The 18,525-nt window shown below is 32.9% G+C and overlaps 1 protein-coding gene across 6 annotated transcripts in view; it reads right to left on the reverse strand.

Moving 5' to 3' along the window:
* The window catches only part of LOC124630432, a 148,727-nt gene that overhangs the window by 20,057 nt on the left and 110,145 nt on the right, over positions 1-18,525 (reverse strand). For all 6 annotated transcript variants that reach the window (XR_006984429.1, XR_006984428.1, XM_047164354.1 and 3 more), the window contains exon 4: positions 4,056-4,128. Coding sequence is in view for 4 of the 6 variants with exons in the window: in XM_047164354.1 (XP_047020310.1) it covers positions 4,056-4,128 (73 nt within the window). In the remaining 2 variants the exon portion in view is untranslated. The remainder of the gene's footprint in view (positions 1-4,055; positions 4,129-18,525) is intronic.

The following is an 18,525-nucleotide window of genomic DNA, read 5'->3' on the forward strand; positions in this document are numbered from 1 at the left end:
TGCAAGGATGTGTAAGCTTGGCATATAAAGATAATATCGGTCGGATGCTTCAAAATTGAGCACTGACAAATGCAGAGCATGAATGGAAAGTGAATGTGGTATAGACCAAGGTTCTATTGGAAGTACAAACTGTGTCTTGATGTAATGATCTAACTGTGCCATTGAATGTATGGTATGCTTAAATTGTATTTATAACACTACGACTGCATTCCGAAGCTTAATTGGTGAAGATTGTCAGGATCTAACCAGGCAGCAACTCTCAAGGCATCAGTATATAATAGCTTATATATATAGATCCTGGTGTCTCAAGAAATACCTCAAAGTACGTAGCAATCAATCTAGCATTTTACTCAGGACCTCGATTTGGCTGTCAGAATGCTTGTTGTTATTACTCGGACTAACTACTTATTTCGTTGGATATCGTCGTGATCGTTATACTTAGCAAGTAAATTGTCTATTGCAGTATGATGTTGATAAATTAATTACAGCTTTAAGTAATCGTCTCTTGCGCAAGACTTGGTATGTGGCAGATGGGAATTTCTCATCAGATCAGTTCATATTGTTGTATACAACTTGATCATATTGATATGATATTAGGTACCGAACCTGAATATGGATTACTTGATACGTAGAAATTGAAAAACCTATCGTCGTCTCTATGATGCTAAGTCTATCAAAGAAAAGCTTAAATCTGTCCAGGGACATGAAGACTTATTTGGTGTAACGGGATTATGACCCGTGTACTCAGTTACTTCATGTTTGTCTGGAATTACAACTGGAGAGACCAAGGCTGCTAAAGGACAGTAACCTTACAAACATTTTAAACCAGTGCTGTCATCGCCCGTTACTTTATGACATCACAACTCATTCCCTTATCTACCATCAGCAAGGTCATTGTCTTTGCCATACTTCTTACTTCCATCATTCATCTCATTATGATTTATGACACCACAAAGGCGTTCAACAATAGAACAAGTACATACTAATCTGACCTATGACATCATGACCTTACCGAACTCAAAAGTGCATGTCAATGTATTGTTATAAATAAGTGAATTAATCAAATACACGGAAGATGGGTCATATTTTGGAGTAAAAAATATATCAAAATCAATTAGAGTTTAAACGTGTGAGAATAGGGTTTTTGTAAACGATTTGTAATGTTTTACAATGGGTGTTTTTTTGTTTGATAACAGTGGGTGAACTATTAATAATGTCTTATTCTTTTTAGTGTGCATGTCTAATGATGTTGAAGACAACGTGAGAACAGTGATGTTGATAGCCATCAACGCAAGTTATGACTTATAGTTACTTTTCTTATAACACTTTGAAGCAGTTGGTAAAGAAAATATGAAAGTAACCATTCAAGCAACTAAGGTATTGTTAATAATAATCATATAAAGTACACTACATATTATGTAGGTATGGTTATTAACAAGCATTTTAGACAGAGACACAAAAATGTAGAACAAGCGAAAAATATTAACAATACAAGATACCTAGATAATAAATTAATGCATTTTAATGAAGGAATCTTAATGAAAATATATTTAGATACTTTAATGTCTTCATTTTAATTTAGACCCATGACAGGTAACCTTTGCATGGCCTTGTCATTTGGAAAGACACTGAAAGCGAATGTTTAATACACGAACTAAGTTTACGTTTGTTCTGATAGAAATCTTGTGGAATAAGTAATGAGACTGACGCTTCCTCGTCTAGTATGTTTTGTTTAAAATTATTAATGTTTTTACTCTTTTTGTTATTTCATGTGGAATTTTGTGCATGTGTTTCATTAAGTATTGTTTCCTTATTCGTATCTATGATAACGTAAATATTTTTATTAACGGATGTTGAGATCACGACTGCTTAGTACCAAAATACATCATTTGTTTATTACATTTTGTCGCAATTTAGAGTCATATAAATTTTATTATTTACAAGTGGAATAAATATGTCAGGAATGATTGAATGTTAAAGAAGTAACACAAGTTTTTTGAGTGTCTAGAACTTAATTAACTTGTTGAAGTTGATTAGCGTAAGTTTATAAAATTATTAATGTCTAATTGAAATTATTAGATTTTTATTATCTCCTACAATTCTCTACGGTCTTATAAAAGTTACGTGAACATCTTCACTCAGTGCTTAATCGTCACACTGCGCATTTATATCCGATGATTTATCCGAAGTATGCGCAAATCATTCGATCCCATTTCCTCCATTAAAAATGTTTCCTCTATCCAAGTACTGAACAGAGGAATACATTAACATTTCATTACAGCTGTACCGGTAGTGGGAAGTTGCATGTGTATTGACGAAACGCATAATTGTCGCGCTGTAGAACCAAATTCCTTCGAACCAGTGAGCTGTAGATAATTTACTCGAAGCCAGTGGTTTTATATATCGATTTGTGTGGAAGGGTGAATGATGTTTGAGAATTTTTTGAATTCCTGTTGTGTCATGTCTAGCATATTTTAAGTCTTACATTTTAATTGGACTTGGGTATAACGTAATTAAAATATGTCAAAATTTAATTTAACATTTAATTCTACAGATTCAATACCTATTCTTACTTTGTATGTTTTGCGGTTTAAAAAACCACCTGTAATTTTAATGTCTGAGGTTAAAGATCAAATGCTTGCAAGATTAGTGACAGGTTAGCACACCAACAACCACATAATAATTCGTCTCACTATAATTTGTCTGTTTTGAAATCAAGAAACTCTGTAACGAATCAATCTGCTTTAATCTAAATATTAGGCCGGATATGGGCAGATCAGGCTGACCTCACAGAATCTTATTTTGTTTCAAGAACGTAAGTTAGCTACGGGTAATAAAAGCTGGTGATCATTTGTCTCATTAAGCTTCTAGCCTTACTCAAGTTTATTACGATCACAATTGTATGTTTGTGCGTCTGTATAATCAATCGCACCAACAATAATCATGGTGATTATATCGAGTTCAAATTTACTTCCAAGGTGATCGATAAAATTGGATTCAGTTGAGCAAATACAATTTGAATTACTTCTAGGCCGATTTGGTTATAATCGATTATAGATATACCTTGTGAAAATACAGGATTGCCCATTTAAACCGTGCCCAAAGTCACGACTATATCAGTAAATCTTTTTGGCACGAGCCATTTTTATACACTATTGGTATTTACTTACTTACGACTTACTTACGAGGACTCATTAGAAGAAAAAGCTTAAAACAGTACTCTTCTAATGACCTACAACCCAGTCAATGATAAAGAACTAGACACACTTAAGGCTAGTTGTTTGTTTTTCGTTCCTATCGGTATCTGTAACCTTTAATTTGACAGCTAGGTGCCGCATCTCATTTGTATCAGGATTTTCAATCCTATTGTCTAATATTTCCATAGCTATACTATGCATATCGATATTAGAATGTTCTCCATCACTTCCTTGTGAACAACTATTGTTTCTGCTTGCAGCAACTTGTTGATCGTCTGTCAATTTTTTTGTTTCATTGCTAACGTGATGGGTTGTTTCATGATTGACAGTGATTCCCTCTATTTTGACTTTGTAATGTGGATTTTTTATTTTGATGTTTTCATTTGTATCCTGATTGTTAATGAAAATTATCGTGGTGGGCGGTCCTAGCTTAGCATTTGACATCACCATCGTTCCTTCGTGATCAATGCATAGATTGTTATCAATCATGGTGCCTTCAATATGAATATCCACAAAAACAAGATCTGCGCTGATAACAGAATCAGAAATAAAAATAAATTCGTGATTAATTTATTTTTGAAATAAATTCGTGATTCGTATTTGGTCGTGAACTCATCTCAATTTTAGTGTGGGTGTCAACGCTCATCAGTTGACGGTATATCAGTGTCATGCGTGTCTCCATCATTAGCATTAGTTCTACGTTGACCTATCACAGATCTAAGATATTTATCTAGCTTGAATTTATGTACTCATTATGGATCATTTGCCATATTAGCACAGGCGTATGTTTGAGAAGAGTTATTTGTCTGGAATGGTAATGAGAGTGCGTAGAATTATAAATGAATGTGTATAACTTACTTGTCCTATGTGTCTTCTGACTTCTTCTGTCTTTTGATCTCTGTGTGGGTTATCAAAGCCGCAAAGACCGATTCTGGAAACAAAGAAAAATGCGTATAAAGACATGAGTGATAAAATGTTGAGTGAATATTTTCTGAAAATGTCACGTGCGCAAAAGAAGATAGAATTAGGTTCGCAGCAAAAATGCCTACACAATTCAAAAGATGCAACAAAGCTGGTATACAATGACGTGATTTATATGCAGTACACACGGTCTATATTTTTTGATGCGATTATTTTTGCATAGCTGGAACTTTGCCAAGCGAATTTAGAATAACATTGAATGTGAAAAAAGCAATTTTAATAAATAACTTTGTATTGTTTATAGGCATTGGCAACCACAAACATAATTTACATGCTTCTATATCATCATTCATAACATTGGTTTTTACTGTGGGTGGGTTTCTTAGAATTGCGTTTTTATCATTGAAGTACATAGGAATTAATAATAATATATAATAATAATATATTTATTTCCAAAGTTTTTTTTTTAATATATAATAATATTATACAGATTAGATCATACATACAAATTATTTGACTTAATCTATACAACACACAACAATTGCATCTATTATAGTGAATTTCCAGTATATTATTGGCAGATACATTATAAATGTTCCATAAGTTAATCTTGGTATCACCGCTTCAAGGATTGAAGCCTCTACTAAGTAGCTTCTTTAATGTATTAGTTCCTCGATATTTATGTGTTTCGTAAACAAATCTAGTCCGGTTCGGTTCTCATGTGTCAGATCGAATAATGACGACATAGGAATTTGTCGTTCATTTGTATTTCGTAAACGTACTATCGGAATATCGTTTTCTCAAAACCGTTCCTTGGCATTGCCCTCAGAATGTCCACATTTTCATTGGTATTCAAGTTCGTCACTAAGGTCTGGCTTTGTTTACTGATCGGGAATTTCTATTCGATTCTTTGGGTTATTATGTGTATGTTGATTTCTATTCAATGGGTGAAACGATTAACTCTGATGGTGGTTTGAACGATGGTGAAGAAAATGTACACGGTCGTTTCGCATCAAGAATTTATATTCTATTATTTGATGTGGAAAGTGAAAAGTGGACGCTTTATGGTTTTTAAGTTAATAGAAATGGTACAGTATGAGTTGGTATGTGTTTTGGAATTCCTTTCTTTACGTTAGTTATAAGCGTGTGAAATGATTCCTAACTGTTTAACTTTGTGTTACATAGAAGGCTAAATTGTTCACACACAACATAACTGTCAACTATTACCTATAGAGATAGTTTATGCAAGCGTTAGGGCATTTGAAGTTTTTTGTCTCGATGTTTTAGGAAACATACCTCTTAAGAAATTAGTCCTGTTGGTATTTTCACCTTAACCTTCTAATATTGCCATTTCTATATTATTAGACTTTTAAGAGATTTTTATTTTTATCGATTCCTTTTAGTATGCATTCTGTCGATATTGACACACATTTACCATGACAATTGAAGGTGATAATTCATTTGATCACAATGACACGAAACGACTCGTACGTGCTTCAACACCATATTATTTTTCAATATAAACGTATATTTTCATCTGACCTTTGTTGCATAGCGTGTTTGAGAAAATATAATTGGGTCAAGTGTCTACAATAATGTTACTAGGCTCTTTTTAATTATAGTGTTTATAAGATATGATGAGTAGGTATGTCAGTGATATTTATTTGTGAAGAAGAAAACTTACTACAGAAATGTGGGGATAAAATTCAATAGCATTTAACGCTATCGAGAAATTGAGTGTTTCGGGTCAATTGAACGCAAAAATATACCTCTTCGGAAGAATTCTTTTAAAAAACCCTTTTAAAGGCATACAGAGGATTCCGAAGTTTATATCTACTTATGTATTCAACGTGTGTGTGTTACATTTTGTATTCAAATTATTTTTATAGCGAAATTTTATTTCGAGGTGTGCCTTGTCGCATTGAGAGTTTTGAGGAAAAAGTACCTTTTGTTTTACATTTCTGTCCAATTCGATGATGTGTCAAAGTGTTTTACGATATAGCGTCTATTATAATATATTGAAGGTATAACTTTTATTGTGCGACTTTGAAAGTCCGAATGTATTTTTGCATATCATTGACGTATTAACATAATTCGTTTAGAATGCCATATAAGTCACAAAAAAAAAAATCACTATCTTATTTACAAAGAGAAATAGTAACTAAACTACCTCCTTAAATTACCAACGAATTTTAACAATTTAATCGATCATTCTAGACCCTTCATTAAATAATAAAGTGTTAACTGAATTAATGCACAATATTGAGCAGATCGGTCGTCGACCAGTCGGCGCAGGAGTCGCGGTGAGCGGCGACCTTGGCGCGCATGCGCGTGGCCCGTCACCCGCTACTGTGTCATTTCTCGTATACCGCCCTATGATTTGATTAGCTAGTCTTGCATCTTAGTGTTTACTGGGCTTAATAAGTATGAACTAAATAGCTTTGTTTTTATCGCAACAGGCGTGTAAAGTTGTCGTGCTCTTTAATTCTACCCTTTACCAAGTACCTATGATGTGGCCACCTACTTTATCCATCAAATTTTTTTTTCGAAGCACTTTGCTTAACCTTGCAAGAGCCTATTACAGCTTGAAAATTATTTATCATTCAAAGCTTTTTGTCCACATGGCCTACTGTACCTGCAGGAGTTTGCTCAAGGCTCAAGGCTTGTTAGGCTCAAGGATTGTCGATTTCAGACTTTTATGCCTAGGTTTCCTCAAGAAGATTTTCTTCACCTTTACTGATTCATTGGTGACCAAGATAGAATTAGACAGTACCTACTTACCAGTAACAGTTCTTACCTTTCAATTTTGGTTAGGACACCTACACATACCAAAGATTTCTATATTATCTATATTAAGGACACTCGTGACTCCACTCAAGGTTATGTCAATTGTTTTAATGAAATGCTATCGTGTACTGATACTGTTTCGTTATCTAATTCAATTATGTATTATTTCGTCATTACGGCTGGTCACGAGTTCTTGACGTTGGGTTAGGAATTCCATGTTAATTATACACTAGTTTGATTAGAGAACTGTTCGTATGGTTATGATATAATATTGTAATCATACGCATGGTTGTGTCGTTGATTTTGTGTTATTTTATGAGGTGGAATTGGAAATATTTATCTGTTTGTTTGTTACTGATATGATATTCGTAGAATTGCAGTAGCAGTCAGTAGTCAGTTATTATTTACATGATCATTCATGTATTGTATTATAGAAGATCTTTAGTATATCGGGTTGCAAATGCTCTTTTAATATGGTATCCAAACAAAAATTGATCTTACAGTCCCAACAAAATACTGACTAGAGCTAACGAGAAACTCAAGACATTTAACGTTACCTATACTTTTAACGTTCTTTTGTACTTAAAAGATAATCACAAACAAATAAATAAATGATGTATCATGAAGATAAAATTACAGGCAGATGACAAAATAATGATTAAAATAATCAGTGAACAAATAAAGGCTGACAATGATGATGAAAAGCTCGAAAGAGGTGATAATTTCATGAAGCCGTGACAAATTCGGAGGGCGTAAAAAATTGGCATCGCTTAATGTATTTTTTATGTTTAGTGATTCAGAATGATTCTTTGTACTCGGGGTCAATGCATGAACTTGTGATTATGGTGAGTTAATGAGTATATATTTGTGTTATCTCTAGTTATAGTGTATTAGATAAAGTGTTTCCACGTGTATCGAATTTAGACATATTTTGCGTCTGATATAGGAAGAAGCTTTGCTGTAAAAGTAGAGATTCAATTTCGCATAAATGATAATGTTTTAAGTTTTCAAACATAAATAAAATCTATTCTACAGTATCTAGAAACGTATCTCGTTACGAATCCATTTCTACTTGTACCGGCACCACTAAACATTTTCCCTGTAATAAAACTATCTGAGTCTTCGGCTTTTCCCTATTTTCCAAGAACAATTGCTTCGGGAAAGTGGTCAATCCAGCAAGTTCATGGTCCAAGGTGTGGCGACGGAACTGTGCTTCAATGTGCACTGATGTAAATGGGAGAAAAGCATTTGTTCTAAACTATTAACATATCAATGTGTTTAGTTGCTTTCAATAATTATTTATTGTTAAGAAAGAAATCGTATATCAGTGTTTTGTGTGATTATGGATGTCCTAAACAGCTCCTCTCAGCTACAATAAGATATCATTGAGAGGAGTTTTGATTGAAATGTTCCTCATTTATTAACTGGGAAAATAGACCGTGAAGATTAAAGATCATAATATAAGAGGTATAATCCTAGCTTAGTAGTATTTTTTTTACTTTAAAAACAACAGTTGGAAATGGGGCTTTACCGACTGTATAAAAATAATATCGACACGATTAGTCAAAATAGCCTTTTTTAATATTAGCTGGAATCATAAAGCTGCAATATGGGTACATAAGATTAAAGATCATAGTGCAGGTACATTGATCACAGGCAATCGATTTCCTAGTTAAACCAGTTTTCATATCAATTAAATAGGTAAGAAGTGAAATTGTTAAATACTCAGGTATGTATGTGTATAGGAAGATTTTTTAAAGAACTTCTTATGAACGTGAAGTGTTTGAAGAAGAAAGTTTTGCTGTCATTGATCAGCATACCCGATGATAAACTGATAGTGATGTGTCTAATCAGATTGTGATTTTATCGATGTTTTTAGTCATTATTTTTCACGTGACTATACTGCGGTGCTATGATTGTGTTCTTCGTGTAAAAAAAGCGTTATTTATTTCGAAAAGTTATTATTTTTTTAAGATAAAAAAAAATATCGCAGTTTCTATTAGTTTTATTCTATAATAAGTTAGGTCATGCTCCACGCAAAATACATAGTAACCACGCTTTTTTTAACCTGACCAAACTAAACGCGGAACTGAATTCGATTTCATGTAAAAAAATATCGTGATCAATTATTTATAGAAAAGGTTTTGAAGCTGTAGACGGAGTAGGTTTTTGTGTGTAAAAACCATAGTTGTCTTATCTAACTTGGTATAAAATATTAGTTTTATCCTATAACGTATTATTATGTGTAACTCAACTATGGTTTTTACTTTTGATTGTAATCTGTTTTAGTACATCTTTGATTAAAGTGACTAGACGGGCAAAAAGTGGCAGTTTTATATGTGGATCGGACTTCAGAGGTTAATATGACGTACATAAAACACCTACAGTATCTCACGTTTTGCTCTACATTAAACCCCAGATACAACTACTGAGCAATCATTCTATAGTTTTTTGGAAACTCACTATTGAGAAGTATAAAAGAATATGTTTAAAAAATAAAGGTAATTCAATTGCAGGAAAAAAAAACATCGATATCGATAAAAAATCAGCGGCTGTTGCCTCGCACTTTCGTTCGCGGAAGCAACGCCGGCAGTTCCATTGAAAGTAAAAGCTGATTGGTGGGTACCGGATTTACCTACTTATACATAGTTTACATTCTATGAGCTGCTGATATATTGCTCAAATCCTTATGATGTTTTGTACCTTTCTTAATGGACTTGACACTTTCTTTTTTCGTGTAGGTACTCTGCTCATTTTATTGACAGTGTAATATTTACTATACTATGGTTATTCAAAAGTTCTTCAATGAGATTTTTTAAATCTGCAGAGGTAATTGGTAGGACCTGTAGAAGGCAGCCTTGTAATCCTTTAAAACCTGTATATGACATAAATTGTTGTAAAGACATCCATAAAAATTAAAAAGTCAATGATCGTTAATCCGAAACGTCTCCCAATCCTTGGCATTTAATTTGAGTTTAACAACTAATTAACATTTACAATGCAACATAAACAATGCTAAAGTAACTATTAATAACTTTGTTTACACAAACTAGAGGTCACCACTCACTTTGTGATACTCGAATCATGGGATTAATTTGGCCTTACTACAAAAACTTTAACCCCTGTTTTACACTTGTCTAATAAAATTTTGGCTGCAAAATGAACCGTATGTCAACGTCATAATTTGACATTTTTTTAGACAAGGCATAAACTGACGTTTAAAAGTTTTTGTGGTAAGACGGTTTCTGTTTAACTAAAGTTATCAACAATGACGATTGATCAATCAATTTAATTGGATACGATAAAACACACACTGATTAAGTCAATGCGTTAATTAAATTAAGTAAACCTGGCTAGAAATAATCAAATATTAGAAGTGAATGGTCCTCAGATGAAATATTTATCGCTTTTATAACAGATATGGGAAAACTACACGAAGTAACATGCTTACAAAGACTGATATTGTTGAAGTGAATGACCGCCGTTAAATACAAATAAAAATTAGGATTCTCAATTCTCAGAAATAGTAGTTCAACTTTTAAACTAAAATAGAACTAATATATTTTGAAATTATGACGTAACAATGACTTAAGTTTATAGCTAACACATATGTATTGAAAGTAACATTTACCATGAATGGTAATATCAATAGCTATTCTCGATTCTTGTGTAAAATCCATGTTTGTGGCTTGTCTTTAAATACCATAGAAATGGCTGAATACAACGGAGTCCCTTTCATAGTGCCTGTTGCAAAAATATGCCTTGATTTAGATGCAATATCTTTAAAGAAGGATGATTGTGAATTTTATGGTACTAAGCATTCTGAACGCAGAATGAATACAATGGTTAGTATATTATTTTGTCCCCATGTAGTAGATTTGTTCTATTAAAGGAAGTAGAAAGAACATAAGACATGTAGGAAATAGCCCAAAAAAGGCTTATTCATTAAGGAAACAAGGTCAGATAGATTACAATTAGATAAAATTTAAAAATGTTGGAGAGCATCAAATGGCATTGATCGAAAAGAGTATTGTTTACGTAGGAACAATCAGTGGGAGCTATTACCCATCCCATTATAAACAATTAGTGACTAAGACAACGATTGTGTTGTAGGAGTTAACTACGAACTCTGTAGGTGTCATCGGAAATAGCAATAATAGGAATTATATAACACCCAACATCAATAACAATGTGACGTCATATAATAAAATGACTGAGAAAGGAGTTAAGACAGTAGAGGTTGATATAAAGAAACATAGTCTCGATTCCAGACATGATAGAAACAAAAGAAGAAGAAGCAGACAGATAAATGTAGTCATAAAAAGTGACGATAGAAAGTCTGTTAGAAATTCAAAAGATACTAAACTGACAACATATAAAAGAGGTTTTGTTAACAATAGCTTTCTTCTTGCTAACAAGTGTAAACAAGTTATGGACACCGCCGCAGGGGCACCATAATGAATACATTATATCTTAGAGCAGATTTTATTTCATGTCTACAAGCCGTTTAACATCAATTTAGTAGGAGAAAGTCTTCTATAAATTAATTTAATAACTGCGAATTATCAGAATGATCTATCCGCCTTTCGACGGCTTAATTAGATACCAGTAGTTTAGTTTAATTAGCATATTTGACTAACTCTCAAATCTGATATCAAACTGTATGCGAATATTTTAATGATTTTCATAAGCTGGATTAGCTGTAGCTGTCTATAGGTTATCTGCAGTATGCTTGATTTCTTCATTAACTAATGTGGGAAAGTCTAGCAAAAATCCATGTCTAACTCTTTATTACCAGCATTTACATACTTATTCACTGTCCACATACCACCAGCAAACTTCAGTAAATTCCCAAACAAAATAATCCTTCACAATGCAAATTCGATATTAGCATTCCGAACCATTCTATCGAATGCCCTCCACAAATCCACTCTTACGCATCATAAAGATGTTCGTTGTAGGTCAACATTGTCTATTAAACAACAATAGGGCTTGTGATGTGATCCATGGAAGTTTTTCGTTCTGTGCCAAGGACCGAGGTGATCGGATGTGCAGCTCTGTCGCTTCGCCTTCAAAACCGGGTCAATTGATCCGAACAAGATGCGCACGAATATGTTCTACGATGCACGTTCACATTTGGATTAAAGTTGAAAGGAAATTGTATGTTTAGTAACATATGTACACACACTAATTCAAGTTGATGTAAGAATAAAACACAGTTTCCTGTAAGTAAAGTTGAAATAGTTATTGAAATGTCGACTGCTGCTGTCATTTTGTTCGTGTATGGTAATGTGTTCGACTTGACGTAGGTAAGTGATCGTGGAATAACACCGAAGTAGGTTCTACACCTGACAGAAGGTTAATATAATAAAAACTACTTCAATATTGAAAACACTTCCATAGTAAAAATTAATTTACTGCAAACGTAAATGTGCAAATAAATCATGTTTATTTACTTAAAAAGTAAACTACTCATAATTTATGATGCCAAACGAACCATTGTAAGAATTTTCTTCCATTCATTGACTTTAAGTGAAAACAAATTAAGAATTCGATGCAAATTACAACTCTATCACAACTGACAAAGATTGAAAATTGGGTGTGATCTTTTGAATAGGCCTGTTAACAATAAACGCTTCCGCTGTGAGGCTTTCCGTATTGGCATCGGAATATCGACAATCGATTATTTATCATGCGTAAAATCAATTGATTACAGCACTATGAATCACTTTCTTTTTATCATTATCCGTAGCATTAACAACGCTCTGTTTATCATCTGTAATACTTTTAATGGGATCAATGTCAGTAATTCCACTTTCTTTTGCTTCCATTTCATTTGTCAAACTATCTTCATCATCATTATCTACTGCTTTTACTTAAACGTTTGCTATTTTTAGATCTGGCTTGTAGTAAACGAAAAAAATATTTATAGTTTTATCTACAATTTTATGTTGCTTATCTAAGCTAACACTAGCTTAACAAATTTCATTTTCATTAATACATAATGGAATTATATCACAATCTTCACGCCTCAATGTTAGATTAACACTATTGAACATACCTCAGTATTACTTAACGTGATCATTATTGCTAGGTTTCTAGCCGTTTTGTAAGACATAACTGATCTAGTACAAAGCTAGGTACTTGCTGTGGCACGCTGTAGGCTATTGCTAAATTACCTTGGACTGAGGTATCTAAGCCTTCCTGTTTAAGGTTTGCCAGAGAAATACTTTTACTTCTATTCGTACTTACTTGATCAAGGTTTCTTTTATTGGATTGTGTGGAATATATTAACCAGTTCAGTGTCTGTTAAAAATTAAGTTATTTACTTTAAAAGTTTCAGAATCGGCTTATTTAACTAAATATGTACGTACACAGTATTTAGCCAGCAGTATCATGTTCTGTTTAATTTTATTTTGAATGGCTACTACATTATGAGAAAAAGCCCTTAATAATAGTTCTACTATGTTATCAACTGTCAATTTAAAATGAATTATTCCAAGAAAAGTACTGAGGGCCGAATTGTTATTTGGCCTTTATATGTTAAAACTGTTAGAAAGTTTTTTTATACCGGTTTCTATGTGAATTCTGTGGTCAGAGAAGATTGCGAGTTTATGAGTTTATTAATGGCCTGTTTATGTAAATTATGATGTCTGACTAATAATAACTAAAAACACTAGTAGAAAGAAATTGATCCCTATATTTTGGCATTTCTACACCAAATTATGAGATTTCGACACAAATTCTCTTCGTCATAGCATTATTCATCGATTCTGACATTAAACAAAATGATTCTATGGCCTAAGCTTCAATAAATTCATTGTTCTTACTAAACAGTCGAACTAGCATTTCGTACATTTTAGTACTAAAGTTCAGAGCAAGCATAAATTATATGTACTGCACCCAGATGCTATGATTTACTAGTCCTAGTGTTTTGACTGATCGATTCATGATGTATGGGGAATTAAAATCAGGTTATTAAACTAATCACTCTTTTGTGGTAAGATTGATAGCACTTTAGCATCTATCTTATTTATCAAGCTAAAGTTCTCTTGAACTATTCAAAGGATTTGGGTCGTCTGATGACTTAATTAAAAACTTTATATTTATTATATTTGACATTTTTTTAGACAAGTGTAAAAAGTTTTTGTGGTAAGACGGACCGTCTTACCACAAAAACTTTCTAACGTCAGTTTAAGACTTGTCTAAAAAAATGTCAAATTACATAAGGTTCATTTTGGAGACACATTTTTTTAGACAAGTGTAAAACAGTTGTTAAAGTTTTTGTAGTAAGGCCATTAGTGTTTAGTTGGAAGATTGACAGAATTTTCGTCATCTTCATTTTTTATTTTAAATGTTATTGTTATATTGTCATGCTATATATCAGTAATAATACTCGTAGCATGTAATTATTATTTGAAAAAACGCTGGAATTTTAATGTACTTTTGGTGACGTTCTTTAATTTCAATAAGATCTATAAGAACTTGATATACCTACAGCTTGCTACGTTGTCTTGCATCATCAAATTCCTTTTCATCCGCTATTACAAGAGAATCAAGTCCTAAACAACAAAATACTAGTCTGCATTACCATGTTTGTTATACATTGCCAAGTTCTGAGCTCCAACGATGGATTTCTGCCAATTATTCATGAGTAACGGGTAGATGGCGCTATCAATCAACGTGAAATGCTCAGGACATTATACTTCATTTGAATATTTTTTACTTACACGTTCTGTTGTAACATCTTTATCGAGTATGGCGTCAGTAACATTATGTATAAAAACCAACTGATTGAAAGATACAGGTCTAGGTACATTTAAATCCTCTACAATGATTGTTGATGATAGATGACACATTGTGTCCAAATTAGATGCAAATAAGTTTTTGTCAATTTGTGTTCTTCTTCTTGTGGCTTGTTTTTATTGAGACTACTACTTGTCACGTTTGAGTTAGTAGAACAGATTCATCTTTTAATGTTGCAAAAAGTTTACTACTCTACTACCAGTGTTATTTATATGCAAATAGTATTTTACGTAATTTGAAAATAGTCTCATGAAATAAATCCCAATTGGCATCTCTATAAGGCATCTCATACAGTTTGGATTCTTTACTTATAACATATGCATGACTAGGTAAGTTTTCTACATCATTAACACACCAATTAAATAAAACCTTCTTTATCTCAAAATGCCAGCGGTTTCACCCGCATCCCGTGGAAACCTCTGCACGAACCCGGATAAAAAGTAGCCTATAGCCTTCCTCGATAAATGGGCTATCTAACACTGAAAGAATTTTTCAAATCGGACTAGTAGTTCCTGAGATTAGCGCGTTCAAACAAACAAACAAACTCTTCAGTTTTATAATATTAGTATATATTATCATCAATTTCACTACACCAACAACTTGGCATTCGAGATGAAGCATTAACTTCACTGGTCGGCCTTCGTCACACCTACTGATCCATTGGTACCAGGATGTCGGCTGCACGACATTTTTGACTCAGATTTGCGTTTGCTTACTGTCTACAGACAGTTTTTGTCATGTAAGTATCGTTACTGGTGTTCTTTAAGATATTTATTTACACGACGGTTTGAACACGGAGGTAAAAAGGTTGTTATTAAATGCTACGGTAGTTTTAACATACATAAATTAATATTTAGTAGGTAATAGTAAAAAAAGGACTTCGTAATATTCTTTCTTGCATATGCAATAGTGTAAACTTATTTGTACATACGTGACTGCATGGACTGCTTCGGTATTGGTTATTAATTGATGTATTATTTACCTGAAAACAAAAGAAAAGATGATTTTTATTTGGTACAATAAATTATAATAAAAAATAAAAATAAGATTAATAAGTAGTCTCAATTAATGTCAATGTAAAATTTTAAATATTCATAGAATCGCAATATTTAACAAAGTCCTTAGCACAAACGGCAGACTTGTACGAGTGTACAAATATCAGCATAACCTCGAGGTAGTAAAATCCAAGTTACCTAAGTCAATAGATTTAGCATTTAACATGCAATTAGCTCTTAATTTAGACTGACGTACTGCAATCGGCAAATTAGTGTCTAAAGGCATCGAACTTAAAATGTTTGAGGTAAAAGGTCGAACGAGTGAAGCAGAGGGCTCAACCACTGGCGTTTCGTCAGATGCGTCTCGTGATGTTCCCAACAAAATTGTCTGTTGTGAAGTGAATGTAATTTAAGTGGTTAAAAAGAAATAGAACTGTACCATAATAGATATAAAAAATAGAACAATTGTAAGTAGTGCTGATCTTTAAGTGGGGCAACATACTTTTTAAGGAAATAATATATGTAGATGGTATAATGGTGCCTTAAAAAACTTAGAAGAGGTAGTAATAGTACCTTATATAAAAAGTGTAGAAAAGGTTAAAGAACTAAATAGTCCCGAAAATATTCGATTACTTCAGGTAGACAACCTAGAATTTGAGCATTGCACTTTCTGAAGCAGTATTGCAATGTAATGGAAAAGTAGATGATAAAGCCGCAAAATCCAAAAATGACCTATCACGATCATCTAAAGTGAACGTAGAATGTCATCTTATAAAATATGAAGGTCTAAAAATAGTACAGAAAACAAAACTACGTGCAAATCTGTGCGAGATTCAAAAATTATGTAGTTAAAGACTGTGAATCTATAAATAAGAATGAAATAGTTTAATTTGGTGTCTTTAATGGAATAATCGACACATTAAGATTACATGGCCAAGTCATTTCCGATGATGACAGCATACTCGACAATTATGATATTAAAAATATAGTTTCGTTTTTCAATTAGTGATTCAATTATTCCAAAATTAAATTGAATTCTAGAAATTCAATAACTTAGCTATAAAGTCATTAAGATTAATTAATGCGTTCAAGATTAGGAGTATCTTAAAAAGTCTGCCTAAGAGTTTATAAATGTAGTTCCGTTGTCATTTAAAACCATTTTTTAATTAAAATCTTCGTTTTATTATGATTAAGATTCATCATTACTATGGCTATGATCTCATATGTTGTCATTGTATAATCTGTTTTAATCTGTTTTGCCTTCTAGGATTTTTTCTTTATTAATTTATTCACTTTTAATATCTAGCTTGTTTTTTTTTAAATCGCTCTCCGCTTTACTATATTAATGCATTTATACACAAGGTCGTTCAAGGCCTCCATTTACAAAAGTTTAGATCTCGCCCCAGGCTCTATGTAGCATGATAATGTTGCATTTTGATAATCTCACAGCCATTTCATTACTTAGATAATTTATCTAGCTATTAAAAGTTACATATCACTAATTGTTGTATGTTCCGAAACATGTTTTTGAAGTTTAGTTTGACTGTCAATCAATCGTGTATCGGTAAAGTTGAAAACGATTTTAAAATAGACCAAAGAGTATTGATGACTGCAGATATTATTCATATTTAAGAATTATTTAAAAAATATATATATTGTATTCATACTTTTGATGTAAATTGAAGTGAAGCATCAAAAATAATGAGTAACGAGTCTATATTTAATTAAAAAATCTTGTTTCCTCGACCACTAGTTTGAGCAACATTCCTAAGCCTTCAACTGCGCATCTAAGCCTTATTCATCTCAAAACATTTACAAAGTCCATCCATTAGTATCAAGTATTTAGACGTAGCCTATAGCTCAAACAAGCTAAGTACCAAGACTAGCCACTTACGACACAGTATAAATGTCATATGTATAAACTTGTAATAAAATGCGAATAAGTGTTGAAAAAGTCGTGGTGGCCTAGTGGGTAAAGGACCAACCTCTCAAGTATGAGGGCGCGGGTTCGATCCCAGGTCAGGCAAGTACCAATGCAACTTTTCTAAGTTTGTATGTACTTTCTAAGTATATCTTAGACACCATGGACTGTGTTTCGGATGGCACGTTAAACTGTAGGTCCCGGCTGTCAGTGAACATCCTTGGCAGTCGTTACGGGTAGTCAGAAGCCAGTAAGTCTGACACCAGTCTAACCAAGGGGTATCGGGTTGCCCGGGTTACTGGGTTGAGGAGGTCAGATAGGCAGTCGCTTCTTGTAAAGCACTGGTACTCAGCTGAATCCGGTTAGACTGGAAGCCGACCCCAACATGATTGGGAAAAGGCTCGGAGGATGATGAAGTGTTGAAATAGGTATTAATTAACCAAAGTATGTAAGGTATTTCGTAATTATCATAAATTATCGCTTATGATGTTATTCTGCAAATTTTTGAATACGTTGCTAGGATTTGAGTGTGTTTTTTTGACAGAAGGATCAAGATTAGCAAATATTCCTAGAAAGATTGTGAGGTATATAAATCAATTCTGTAATCTTTTCATCTGTGCTACTGAATTTGTTTTTGAGTGACATATTTCACTTTTAACAACTCACGTAAAATATGTATTACACACGATCTCACTACACCAAAGTTGGCTAAGGTTAATTTAGATTACAAGAAATCTTTAATTATCAAAATAAAACATAAACTCTGACCTAAAAATCAAGCAATGATTGATTGCGATCTCAAAACAATCAACTTCAAAGAACAAGGTCGACATAATCGATTAGGGAATCGATACTGTACCGATACATGAGTTGTCAGAAACAATACGCTATTGATGAT

The sequence above is a fragment of the Helicoverpa zea genome, chromosome 1 (genome assembly GCF_022581195.2).
Source record: "Helicoverpa zea isolate HzStark_Cry1AcR chromosome 1, ilHelZeax1.1, whole genome shotgun sequence".
NCBI classification, from domain to species: domain Eukaryota; kingdom Metazoa; phylum Arthropoda; class Insecta; order Lepidoptera; family Noctuidae; genus Helicoverpa; species Helicoverpa zea.